At 47.2% G+C, this 13,766-nt stretch overlaps 1 protein-coding gene across 1 annotated transcript in view; it reads left to right on the top strand.

The window, feature by feature from the left end:
* The window catches only part of LOC143378743 (uncharacterized), a 373,081-nt gene extending 359,723 nt beyond the window's left edge, over positions 1-13,358 (top strand). Inside the window, exon 12 of the mRNA XM_076830684.1 lies at positions 993-13,358. Within this exon, the coding sequence (XP_076686799.1) occupies positions 993-1,084 (92 nt within the window). The 3' untranslated portion in view covers positions 1,085-13,358. The remainder of the gene's footprint in view (positions 1-992) is intronic.
* The last annotated feature ends 408 nt before the right edge of the window (positions 13,359-13,766 follow it).

Genomic DNA, 13,766 nt, shown 5'->3' with positions numbered 1-13,766 from the left:
ATGAATCGCTTAATGTTCAGTGCTAGCTCCTATGTAGACTATGTCGACTTCTTTTCTGGTAGTAGTTCCTCTTTCAGTTGTAAGCTCTTCAGACTATTGTGTCAGGAAAGTCCTATCACGTCGTTGTAACTATGCTTTGTATTGGGCAATGCTCGTTTAATTTTAAATAATAATAATAATAATAATAATAATAATAATAATAATAATAATAATAATAATAATAATAATAATAATAATAATAATAATAATAATAATAATAAAGATGAAGAATGATCGAAAAGTTATGATCGTGGATGATAGAAGACAGACAGCAGTGTTAGATAAAATATACGAAATAAAAAATGTATTATCTTCAATGATGTACAAATACAACCTAAAAAGTTAGTGATTATTTACTTTTAGTTTTTATCGCCGATTTTGATGAAATTGAAATATGTTGTAAACCTCCACATTCTGAACATCTTTTTCCTACACATGTTACCGCCGCTCGGCCTTAGTTTCCGAGATATTCGCAAATATATAAAAAAAAAGACAGCAAGCAAAAGTCAAAAATATTTTTTAAATTACTTGCTTCGGTGTTACAATTTGCGTTATTTTTTAACCATAACTGTAAATGCAGAACAGGCACGTGAAATATCTCGCCTGGAAACGATCAACAGAGGTGTGCCTGATTCCGATTAAATACCACAATATTGTTATGAATATGCATCAGCGGTAACGTATATAGGAAAAAGTTATTCCGAATCGTGCCCCAAACAACAAATTTCAAAGTCACCAAAATCGCTAATGAGAAGCTAAAGTAAATAAATACGAAAATTTTTTTAACACTACGACGTTTCCTTTATCTAAATAAAATCGTAAGGATGGCCTATTTTTGGAGCGATTCGATAAGAGTGCACCCTTAAAACAACCGATTTCTACGTATTCGAATAAGCAGACTGTTGGGCGAGAGTCGTCGCCGTTATTTCTTTTATTCCTTTTGCTTGTTCCAGGTCAATGCATGGAAGAGAACGGTGGCTTCGTCGTTCGCTCGACGTACCTGATGATCGTCAGCCTGACGGCGATCGTCGCGATATACAGGTGATTCTAATCGAACCGGACGACGATCTCACGACCGTTAGACACCGACGTTTGTAATCCGCGTTATTGGACACTGTGTGAGTGACGAGAAACAAGGTGTTACACGTGTATAAAAAAAAATATATATTATATACACACACACACACACACAGCACACATATAAACACACACACACACACACTCGCCTTCGTCGCGAATCACCGAGGAAGATCGGTCGAGCGTCCGGGCTGACAAGGACGGGATGCACAGGACGAAGAAACGGAGGAATCAATTCTCTGTCTTCGAGCGCTCGTGTCCGTAGCCCCTGCCAGCCTCGCTGATATCCGTCGGGAGGAATTCGTGCTCGCGCGACCACCGAAATACTTCGTGAAACGGGGAAGAAAACGGTAGAGCCTGAGGAACGAACCGATGAGCGAGCGGGAGCAGCGTAAAATCGACTCCCGAGTAGGAGGGAATTTTCGACGTTCCTCCCGGGCGACAGGCTACACCCCCTTGATTCGATTCGGCGGGGAGGAACGGGAAATAAAGTCGCCCGTAATAAAGAGACAAGAGGCAAAACTCTGATTTCTTTCTCGTAAGAGCCACTCTCCGAGAGGAGAGTCAAGCGCGAAGAGGCGAGGGAGGACGGTTCGGAGGAGGACGCGGTATCCGATCAAGCCGGACGTCTCGAGGGCGGGGAGAGAAACGGAGGGTGAGTCCTCGAAGGGAATCGTCTTTTCCCCCTGCACGGCGAGGGAGGGGAACTGTTTGTTCCTGAGCACGGAGGTGGTCCGTGGGTCGAGCACGAATCTCCCCTGGCTAGTAGGTTTTTTTACCGACGTAGCTCGTAGGCACTAGCTAATTAAAAATCAGGCAAAGCTAACGAACGAAGCGACGAGTCCTTATGGGTTAGACCATATCAGGAGCGAGATCGCGGCGCACGATCGATCGGATAGTCTCGCGGACGTTGCAATCGTTGGGATATCGATTGCTGCACACGGAGGAGAGAGAGAGCAACATCTCGTTTTAGCTAGTAAGACGATCGGGCCGACGAAGGCCGCTATCTTTTAAGGGTAGGAACTACATAGTAGAATAGCTTTAATAAGGAGCGCGAAGGGAACCGTTTACTCGGCAAATATTTTTTACCGCCGGATGCTCCTTCGTTTCAACAACCCCCGGCGAGCGCGCCTTGGACAAGTGTACCGTGTATTTTGTAAGCTGTAATTATGTTATTATTTCAGAGAGAGAGAGAGAGAGCAAAGTGCGCTCGCGAGCTCATTGAAACATCGAGGACCACGTTTGCTAAAGTGTAACTCTCTTTTCAGCGGAATGGGCGTCTCGATTGACTTGCACGTGTAAAATATACCTGCTGCCATTGCCAATGCGGAAAATACACTTAGGAGGCTGAAAATGGATTTGAAGAATTTTTTTTTCCACGGAGAAATGCTTTTATCAGAGAAACATTTTGTGCGTTTGAAAGGCCGTACTTTTGGCTACGAAGTGTGAAATTTTCATTAAAAAATTCGCACGAGAAGCTGGGTGGTAGCTGTTTCCGTGCAACGGTGTTTTTTAGAAGGGGCGTCTCCGGTAACCACTATGTATTCGATGTTTTTCATCTGAAACGAGGAAAAATTATTCTTAAAGTAGATAAAAAAAAACTAGTTTTTTTAGTTAATTATGGTTCTTTTCAATTTTTCGCAAAAGAGCGGGTATTTGAACATAGAAGTTCAGTTTATAACTGAAAATGGTAGCGTCGACTAATGAAAATTTCAGACTTTATAAACAAAAGTATGGCCTTTCTAAAGTATACATATAACGTTACCTACTTTTTCGCCTCCTAGGGCCATTTTACACGCCCCTTTTAGACGAAGCACCGCGTTGCGAAATTATCGAATTGGAGCTTAAGCCTCTCGAATCGAAAACAATTTGGTACAGAAAGTTTAATCCTGCGCGAGCAAAAAATATAGGTTCCCCAGCGGATCGGATGCTGCCGCTCCGTTCCGCCGACAGGTTTTTCGGCGAATCCAGAGTGGCCGCGTTGAAATTCAATTACCAGGCGAAATATTAGCGGGCGTACTAAAGGTTGATTGCGCTGTAGCTGTTATGTAATAGCTACAAAGGGCTATTATCTGTGTTATAGCCGAACGTGCGCTATTATGTAATAGCTGTAATAGCCTCTGGCCGTATTAATAAGCAACGCATGGAGCGGGGCTAGCAAAAGAGCGATTTCAAAGCTTCCCGGTCAACCGCGTTATTTTTCTGTCAGCGCGGCTCGTCCGCGGTGTTTCAAAGGGCTCGGAGTACGAACGACAGGCGACGTCGCCGTGAATTTATTGAAAAATTTCGCACGGAGGAAATCCTTGCCGAGTGAAGCATCTCGTTCCCGTGTGTGCGAGAGAGTGATCGTGACGGGTAAGATTGAATCGACACCGACAGTGTATAGCGAAAATGTGTCAAAGCGTTAAGGAAGTAACTCAAACGCAATACAATCTACCTGGTGATAGGATTACTTCGCGCGGCTGGGAGTTGAGGGACGAGAGGGGCGACGGGAGCGAGGAGGATATCAGAGTCCAGACGTTCCAGGTCCACCCAGTGGAATATTCATTAATCGTGCCCCGTTACCGAAATTCTGAGGATTCTGAACACAAAAATTCGTGAAACCACGCGCACCCCGGTTTGACATTTATCGTAATGCTTTTAGAGGGGGGGCGAGGAATCGCTCGAGGGGAGAAGAACGTCGGCAGCCAAACGGCCGGACGTGTAAAGTGTAAAATTGTAACTGTGATGGGCCCTCCGTGCCGTTGCGCCGAGTCACGTTGGATATTCCTCTCTCCTTCGCGAATCCGCCCCGGATTCCCCGCGACCGCCTGGACTCTGACCACCCTCCTCGCACCGCGGTCGATTTCGTTTTTCCGTTCGAGGCGTCCGCGGGCCGCGGAGAAGAATTCCCACGTTCGATTGGGGACCGAGGGTGAAGCTCGGAAACGCGGAAGACGAATCGGCCACTTGTTCGGCCCCCGTCAGACCAAGAGAGAGAAGGGGGTCGCGCGAATATTTTATTAAAGAGTCGAGAGCGAAGAGGGTCCCGCGAATCAAAATGAAATTCCGTGTAACGAATCGTCGTCGGAGGCCGGATGTCGCGTGATTTACGGGGCGCCCCGCGTCTCGATTCGACCACCGTGCAGAGAAATATGGTCGACAATTCTTTTCCCCGTGCCGCGTCACGTCCGCCGGGCACCACGTTCGGAGCGAGACCCTCGGCCCGCGTGGGGACGTTCTCTCTCCGGGCCGCGGAGCAGGCCGCGTTTAACGTAAGCAATAAGCAATAAACTCACGCAATGGCTCAACCCTTGTACACGAACGATGTTGCGTTTCGCGGGCAGACCCCGAAGACGGTCGCGAACGCGCGTTGCACCAGAGATGTTCTATTGTATATTGGTTTGTCCGATCGGATCTTCGCGACAGCCGAGCGCAGAGGGGCGAGAGGGACGAGCGGATATATGGGCCGATCGATCGCGAGGATAGGACGCTACGATATTATTGTAACTAATACAGAGTCTATATTATATTATTGTACAAGCATCTTTGTAATAATTAACCCGAACCGAGTGACGAGAGGAAACGAGACGAGGGGAGGATCGATAGAAGAGTACGCAACAAAAGAAGATAAGAAAGAGGAGAACACACACACAAAAAAAAATAATAAAAGAGAGGAGGAGACAGGCGAAGCTGAATAGAGAGTGAAACGTAAAACGAAGCCAATCGCTATTTTACCACTTTTCCAATCGCGGTAAACGTAGTTTTTACGCCGTTACACTTTCCGTCGTGTTCGTTTTATGACGCGCACGAGGGCGAGCCTCTGAACCGTGATAATTCCGCTCGCCGCGGGGGTGAACGTCTCCAGCCATCGACGATCTTAAAGTGGTCCTTTCTTTCGCTCGAATCGAAATACGTTAACCGGTTGCTAATCGATGACCATAAGTCTGATAGCGATATAAGTGATGTTTGGAAGAATCCTCGATAACTTTGCGATTCCCAAAAGAGTCTATTCATATCCTGGCCCGTGGAATCGGACGTGTCGTTGAACGGCAACTCCCTTTTGCGGCCGAGTTTCCGTCGGGAAGAAAATGTCGAGGCGTGGAGAGTGACTCTCGGCGCGGAAAGATGCAGCGGATCAAAGGCTCCTCTCGCAGGCGTCCATTTAATCGAGTGAAAGACGCTCCTTTTTCAGGGCTCCGAAGGGAAGGGCCGATCGACTTTCGTTGGGCTTCTCGACGGGTTACCTGCCGCTTCGTCGTCGTTGCGCGCAGAGGACGGGTTCGTTCTGATTTCCGCGTTTCTCCTTGGTTTTTTCACACCGAACGAGTAGAGGACACTTAGCGGTTAGGACTTTTAAACGATTAGCACCTTAGACGCCGTACTTGTACCTAAGAGAAATCAGCGTATTTAGCGTAACCTTAAGGCGAAAAACATAGCGGTTAAGGATTCTCTAGCTTCGTAGGGGTAAGAAGCTCATTGTGACAGCAATCAGATGCCCCGCGGTCCGATCGCGAACAGATCCCCTTCCTTCGAGCACTTTCCCTTCGATCGCCCATCCTTTCATCTGTCGCGTGCGCCTCTTGCGAACGGTCTCGAATCTCGGCCCCGGATGGAGCGTGCCTGGAGGACATCCGCGCGCGAGTAGAGGAGAGCCCGTGGCCTTGAAAATTCTCTCGATGCAGAGCGAAACGCTTGTTTCCCGAATTTCTCGTTTAAAAGAGCCCGAGTATTGGACTAGCCGCGCATCTGCTTCCGTTCTTCGGATATATTTGAACCTCGGTTATCGTATTGCAAGTCAAATATTGCCTCAGACGTCCAAATATCCGGATAGATTCCAGTGGGAGAGCCCGACGGGTTGGAAGAGACCCGTGTCCGCCGTATGAAAATCTGAGAGCGCTGGTCGCGCGACCGGCAAATGTTAAAATTGGCTCGTCTTATCTAGCGCAGGGGTATTTTCGAACGACGAGTCAGCGAGTCGACTAGCCTTCGCTAAATTAACGAGGGTAAAGAGCGATTCCAGGCCGGTGTATCGTCGCCGGGACGTCAGTATTCTATTATTTTCGATTTGCCCGGCGCAAACAACGCCGAGGGATTTGATAATTATCAGAGCATCCCCAAACATCGTTACTGACCGACCGCCTACGCCCGCGCCGGCCGTCCTCTCGTCAAACATTATGCGCTACGCTTAATGAGATTGATGCAATCGGCCTACGCATTTAATCCAGTTAATTTACATTGGGTCCTAATATCGCACGCGAATGTTCCGTTAATGCAGTCGGTAATGAGAAACAGAAAATTGCTTGCACAAACCCCCGTTCCGCGCGCGCGCCCCCCGCCCTGTCGCAGCGATTTCAACTTGACGCGTTTCCTCCGCGTTTTCGATTTATCTGGAATCATTACGGCTCCGCGGGGACTCTCGTCGGCCGCTGGGAATTAATTTAACTCTGCGAAAAAGACCGCGAGGGCGACTTCTGCCGGAATTATCATTGGGAATTAAATTCTCCTCGCCCGGACCTAATTGGACATGGATAATTAATTTAATTGCCACTTTAAAACGAAGCAAGTCTCGGTGCTTTATTTAGCTTCAATTGTTTTTTTTTTTTTGCAAGTATTTCTGTAAACTTTTAGACTTCGATATTTAAATTTAAAAGTCGGCGAATTTCAACCAAAAAAATCGCTTTTTTCCCGCAACTACAAATTTCATCGTATTAACAGTTACAGGGGTGCAGTGAACCCGATGCGACCAATTTCTGATCACAAGAACGCGAACCTAATCCAGACCACGAATAGTTAAATGTAGCTCGAACTCTTAAACCGAAATTCTGCACAGAATCGACTTTAATTCGCGTGGATTTTGAGTATCGTGTAAACCGTTTCGCGATAATGTTGCCCGCAGCGGGGGCGAAAAAACGCGCGAGGAGGAATCGGGCCGCGTCCCGCGAGGGGTGCGAGAAGCTGGGGGACGAAGATGAGCCGGATGTCGCGGGGCTCCGGCGGGGAAAGTCAAAAACAGGAGGAGGCGTTTAGCGCGCGAGCTGGATGGCGGTTAACGATTTTATGGAGACCCGTCTAATGGGATTATCGGATTAGTTCCGCGTCGGTACGGGTGCTCGGCACCGCAGTTTATTATTCCCGCACTGTGGATTATGCGCTCGTTCTTGAATCTTCTTCGCCTGGCAAAGCCCGGGAGGAGGGTGGGTCCTTCAGGTTCGTGGACGCGTCCCCGGACATTTGCGAGCGCGCGAAACGCCCGCTGTGGTTTATTCGCGCTCGGCGAAATCTCCACGAGCTTCGAACGTTTCTAACCGTAATCCGGCGAGAACCTAATTGCACGACGGCTAATCCGCGACGCCGCGTTGCGGGATACACGCGCGCAATTTTCCACGATTCTCGGGGCGCTTTCATTCGCCGCGCGCTGAACCGGGTGGTTCTGGCTTTATCGACCATTGTACACGCGTGGCAAGTGTCTAACGCCTGGACCGTGTTTCTGAAAAGTCTCCGACGGCAATTGTAATACACTGTCCGCCGCGAAACGCGCGGCTGATAGGGTGCCAGACGGTGGTGCAACGAGCTCGTCGATGTGTCCCTTTAACGGGAACCTCGGACCCAGGAGCTTTCGCGAAGGGTACGAGTCCCGTCGCCCGGGAACGTGAATAGCTGAGGCGAGCCTTAATGGTTCAGCATGACGCATCGAGGATGATTCGAAACCGTCGCTGAAAGATTAGAAAGGCACCGGCGCCATATGGGGACGAGCGCCACCCTGTTCCGAACTCCTCTGTCCGTGCACGCTCCGCCGGGTCGAGGACGTTTTCAATCAAGGGACAATCATCCCTCGACGAGCAATCGAACCTTTTTATCGAATCATCGCGACCCGCCGTTTCCCTCTTTCGGACCGAGACGTCAGCGGGGCCGATCATCGAACAACGACGAGAATGCTTTTCCGCGGCGGGGGTACATACGGAGCAATATGAGAGTGAGCGTGTGTGCGCGCGCGCCTGTGTGTACATGTGTGTGTGTGTGCTTGGTGGAGAGAGTAAGAGAGAAAGGGAGAGAGATAGAGAGAGCTTGAATCGTAGGGGACAGCCCGAGGAGGCAGAAGGGAATACCTGGACGAGGGAGGCAATATTTTGTACTGACAGAGCGTACGAACTCTTCGATACTTTGTTATTTTGATTTTCAATAAATGATTATTGTCAGTGTTATGACGTTCTCGGCGTGCACTCAATTCTTTAACCCTTTGACGACCACAGATACGCAGCGAGAACAGGGACGCGCTGGGTGGAATACGCTGTGTTGTGGATCACGGAGATGTGGGCAAAATTCTGGCAGGTCGATGGAACGTGCACGGAGAAGCTAAAGGTTCTTGATGAACGCAGGCCGCTGATCCAATCGCTCTCGAGATAGTCAGTTCTACGGTGGAGTTTGCTGTGCGATGGATCACGAGAATATTCGGACACCCTTTCAAATGGAATAACTTTCCTAAAATTACTCCAAACGACTTGAGTGGCTTTGAGAAGCTGGAAAGATTTTGGAGGAGAATTGCGATTGAGCAGAATAGCGAAGAAGATAGTGAACGACGCTTTTTTAAATTTCTCATCCGAGCCTGTGATAAAAACTTGAAAGTCCTGGTTGTAGATTTAAGGAAGCTGTAAACGTGCTGAGAATTTCATCGAAATCGGATAACGTAGCTGTGAGCTAGAAACAGTTAAACGTGGCGTGGAAATCACAGTTTTCGGCCTGTAACTGTAATAAACCTAAAGACTCTTGTTTTCGATGAATGCAACCCCCTTAAATCTACAAACGGGACTTTTCAATTTTCGTTACAGGCTCAGCTAGGAAAGTCACTATTCTCTTCGCTATTTATCTAGCTATTCCGACAATATCATTTTTTTTTTTCAAAACGACAGAAACGTTACCCAGTAAACTGTTTCTTCTAGCTTCTAAAAACACCCTCAAATCCTTCAGTATAATTTTAGAAAAGTTATTCTGCTTTAAAGAGGACCCGAATAGTTTTGTGGCCCACTGTGTACATCAACCACTGACCTCGAGATTACGCATCAATCTCGTTCACATTTCCGGCAGTAGCGTCACTCAGAAGTCGTCGCGATAAAGCACGGCGGTCGGCGTCAAGGGGTTAAATTTGTGGCGCGACGAACGAGGCGCTTTGAGATTTGTAAATAAAGAAGAAGCAAGCAGAGAAAATACTTTGAGGCGCCTCGAAGAATTCGTCTCCTCGTTCCAACTTCGAAAAGGGCCAGCGTGCGAGCAAGTCCCAAGCTACTGCAGCCTGCCCCTCGACGGGCCCTTATTGTACGTCTGCGCGCACCCTAGGATTACGCTTGTATATAGACATAACATTATATCCTGTGTGTAACGTTTGGGCTCGTAGGAAGCGCACAACGAGCACCCGTCGCACGTTCATCGGGCCGCGGGGCAACGGCGGATGCAAAAGAGACAGAGCCCGAGACGTTCGACTATCTCGGCTCGATTTTAATTTAGGTCGAACCCTGCTCGACGGACAACTGGGGACAGTGGACGCACGATCTGTTCTCTTATATCCTTTATTCTTGCGAAAGGTATTTCGCCTCCGTTTATTAACCGCGAGATAGATGCTGCAGCCGGAGGATTCAGTGCCTGGTGAATAATTGATTTCTGGTGATAAACTATTATTATTATTGAATAATGGAGTTGGAATTTCGACCGTAAATTTTTTTAAAAAATTAAAACATGATTTCGGCGCACAGTTTCGGTCAATTAAAAGATTAAAGCTGATTTGCTAATATAAGAAGTATCGTCTTCCGACGTTTCGGTCAATATTTAGACCTTTATTTTTTCTATTAGAATTTTCGATTTCACAGTTTCTGTGGTGGACTGGTTATACATGTTACTTTCAACGTTATGTAATGCTTTGAGTGGCGGATTATTTACCACATTAACTATTAAATTTGGTACATTGGCAGTGGTGTTGCGAAGTGTTCGGATTTCCGCACTTTTGATTTACTTCGTAATATTTAAGGGTTCGTGATTGATTTTGCCCTCTGGACGTTCTTGCTTTCTGTGTACTGTTTGCCTGAATCATTGTTCAACCGACTCGTACGTCGCACGGTTCTATCAAGCATGTTACATATAAGCATACGCAGTATTTAGTTATTCAAACTTTCCTTGATAAAGGTCTAAATATTAACCGAAACGTCCTAAGATAATATTTCTTATATTTGCAAATTAGCTTTTATTCTTTTAATTGACCGAAACTGTAACATGTTACATATAAGCATACGCAGTATTTAATTATTCAAACTTTCCTTGATAAAGGTCTAAATATTGACCGAAACGTCCTAAGATGATACTTCTTATATATTTGCAAATTAGCTTTTATTCTTTTAATTCACCGAAACTGTAACATGTTACATATAAGCATACGCACTATTTAGTTATTCAAACTTTCCTTGATAAAGATCTAAATATTCACCGAAACGTCCTAAGATGATACTTCTTATATTCGCAAATCAGCTTTTATTCTTTTAATTCACCGAAACTGTGCGCTGAAATCGTATGTTTCAATTTTTCATTATTATTATTACATCGTTTAACGGAGGGTGACAAAAAAAAAGGATCGGGCGATTTAAAAGCGAAATCTGAGGCAACGGACGATTACTCCCGCGGGCTACGATTCCTGAGAGGATGGTTTGTTCGCGCCAGGTCACGGCCAGCGCGCAATGAAAAAGGCGCTTTGCCTTATTTAGCCGGGGCAAGCGATCGAGGACATGCTCCCGCCGGCGGTCTGCTGGCCGGCGGTCGATTCAACGATTTTCCACGAATCCCGTGAAAATGGCAGCCTCCGCGGGAAAAATATACGTTACTGGGTCAGTTAATGGAATGTCGATCCTCGCGGTGACGCGTGTCCGATGTGATCGGGGAATAAAAGCCGCGGCCGGCAGTTGACGATACGTGCTCGATAAAATGACAGCGTTTCAGCGCTCGAATAACGAGGACACCCTTATTACATCGGGTGGGTGTATCCTTGCTACCGAATCGAGAGCTACGAAACAATTTCAATTAGCACTTTGGACCTGATTCTTTTTTTTTTACACGTTGCGCAACGGATCGCCGATAAATGGCACTTTTTAATCGCGTTCCGAATTTATTTGATCCGCGATTGGGCCACTTACGGCGCGCCCGATTTATCAACGACGCGAACGGCGGATGATTAGCCGGTTCGAAGTGTAATCGGGTCGAACGATTCAATTTGGGGACGGAAGGGTGGACGGACCATTCGGAATCGCGTTTCGATTCCCTCGATTACGACTTTTCGACGCACGGTGCGTCGCGAATTGCGCAATCACGCCGAGTCAACGGAGCGACAAGGCCACCGTAATCGAGCACGATTAAAGATCGATACGCAATCCCCCCCTCCTCCCTCGGCACGATAATTTGCAGGAAATCCAGATTCGTAATTGACACCGAAGGAAAACGGGAAGCGAGAAATCAAGCGGGATTAAAGCTCGGTACCCGACAGCTTTCAACGCTGGGCTGTTTTTAAAGGGCGAGGACAGCAGAGAGGGGATTGTATCGAGAAAAACATCCGCTCCTTTGTCCCCTTTATCGACCCACCTCCGCTAGCTATCGATTATCCGTCGTGTCCCCATTAATTATTGTCTAAATCCCACTTTTCTTATTAATCCTGACAAATTGCTTCGCAGCCTGACAAATTACTTTGCCGCCTGATAAACTTCGGACGCTGTACGCGGCGGCATAAATAATGTGTATTTATACTGTATTGAAATCCGTCTGCTATTGCGCCGATGAATGACTCCGTCGCGCTCCAACTCGTTCGGCTGAATTCTATATGAAATTAGAAACGAATTTATAAACAGGGTACCGTGAATTTAAATTTCACTTTCGGTGGGGAAATAGAACTGATCGATAAAGGGGACGCGGCTACCAACGGGGCCATTTATCCCACCCGCTTCCTCGATGCGTGGCAACGCAATAGTCAAAGAGAACTGGAAACCTTTTCCCTCTCGGTTTCAATGGCAATTTAATGAATAAACGAGCCAAGTTATGCAGAATCCTACCAACCCTCAAAAGACAAACAATTAGTTAAACACAGTAGGTACGGATCCCCTAATTTTGCGACCCTTATTTTGCGAAAAAAAATTACACTGTACCTGCAATTATTAACAGACCAAAGCCACGGCAAATTTAAAGCAGTAGTATTAATTATACTCCTCGCTATTAAATAACCCATTAAAAAAATATAATAAAACCGTAACAAGAAATAAAATATACCCGACAGAAATAAAGCTAGTTTAACAATTAAAATCTGCGAACTAAATTTAGAGAATGTCGGATCAGCGAGGGTTGGCAGGTTTCTGCGTGACTCTGGTCGAAAGGTGGATCGTGGTCCAGTGGTCCCCGTGGCCGTGCGGGGAGCAAGAAGGTGGACGAAGCAACCGATAACAAGGGAGATAAAAGCGCCAAAGTGGAGGACAAGTGTTATCGTAGTCTCTGTCGGATGAATGACCGAAAAAGCAATACGTACGTCGCGTGAATGGAGGCGTGAGTGGTGAGACAAGGTGAGAGCGCGTGGGACGCGAAGGCAAGCGAGCTTTGGCGAAAGGGAGAGAGAATGATAAGTGTGTAAGCTACCTGTGCCTTGTAACAAACTATGTATGTACATATATACCGTATGATATACACATGGTCACGCCAGCAGGAGGGAAATGTACATCGCGTACCGTGCAAGATGTGTAACACGTAAACTCTTACGATAATCTATATACACACACACACGTATATACATATATACATATGAATATTATAAACAATCATCTCTTCTGGAGCGCAGCAAAGAGAAACGAGAACCCCTCTCAGAGTTTCCTCCAGCGCGCACGCGAGGATCAGCGCGAGGGTGCGAGGAGGAGGACACGCGGAGGAGGAGGAGGAGTACGGAAGAAGGTGAACGAAAGGAACATGGTGGAATGTGTTGTTGAATTAAACGAAAAAGTAAACCAAAAAAAAAAAAGATGAAAATAGCAATAATCGAATCTCAGACTGAATTATTAAACGGGAGGAAAAGCGCGCGCGAGAGACAGAGAGAGACAGAGAGAGAGAGAGAGAGAGAGAGAGAGAGAAAGAGTCGACTATTACACCGCAATCTTTGTTGTCGCGGCGGCGACGCGCGAGCGTGTTAATTATTATAAATACTGTTACAGTGTCTTGCTACATTGGGGAGATTAAAATAAAATCTCGAAGCTCGATCGCTGCAGGTTTCATTCCCCCCCCGCGCGTTCTCGTCGATGGATTTTCATTTCCCCCCTACCTCCCGTTTCTTTTCAGGGAATCGACGAAAACGGGGGTGCTCCTCCCTCCTGGCGATCGATAGGGAGTTCTAGCTAGCCTCAGTCCTCGAATCAAACGGCGCGGTCCCTGTAAAAATCAGGAATTATTTCTCTCGTCGCCTTTATTCCGCCCCGCGAGTGAAACGGGACTGTTTCTGATTCGACGCGAGGTCAGAGCTGCCCGGCGGGACGAGGGTGAGCGAGCGTCGAATGGAAAAGCTTTTTCGGGTCAGCTGTCGAAGCACGGGCTCGCGGGCTCCTGTATTTCCTTGGCCGGGGGAGGGGGTGAGTCTCTTGGCTCGGCTCTGCGAGGGACGCGTCCCGAAG

Source organism: Andrena cerasifolii, chromosome 2 (assembly GCF_050908995.1).
Source record: "Andrena cerasifolii isolate SP2316 chromosome 2, iyAndCera1_principal, whole genome shotgun sequence".
Taxonomy (NCBI): domain Eukaryota; kingdom Metazoa; phylum Arthropoda; class Insecta; order Hymenoptera; family Andrenidae; genus Andrena; species Andrena cerasifolii.
The sequence above is the reverse complement of the archived record's forward strand: the minus strand, read 5'-3'. Positions and strand labels throughout refer to the sequence as shown.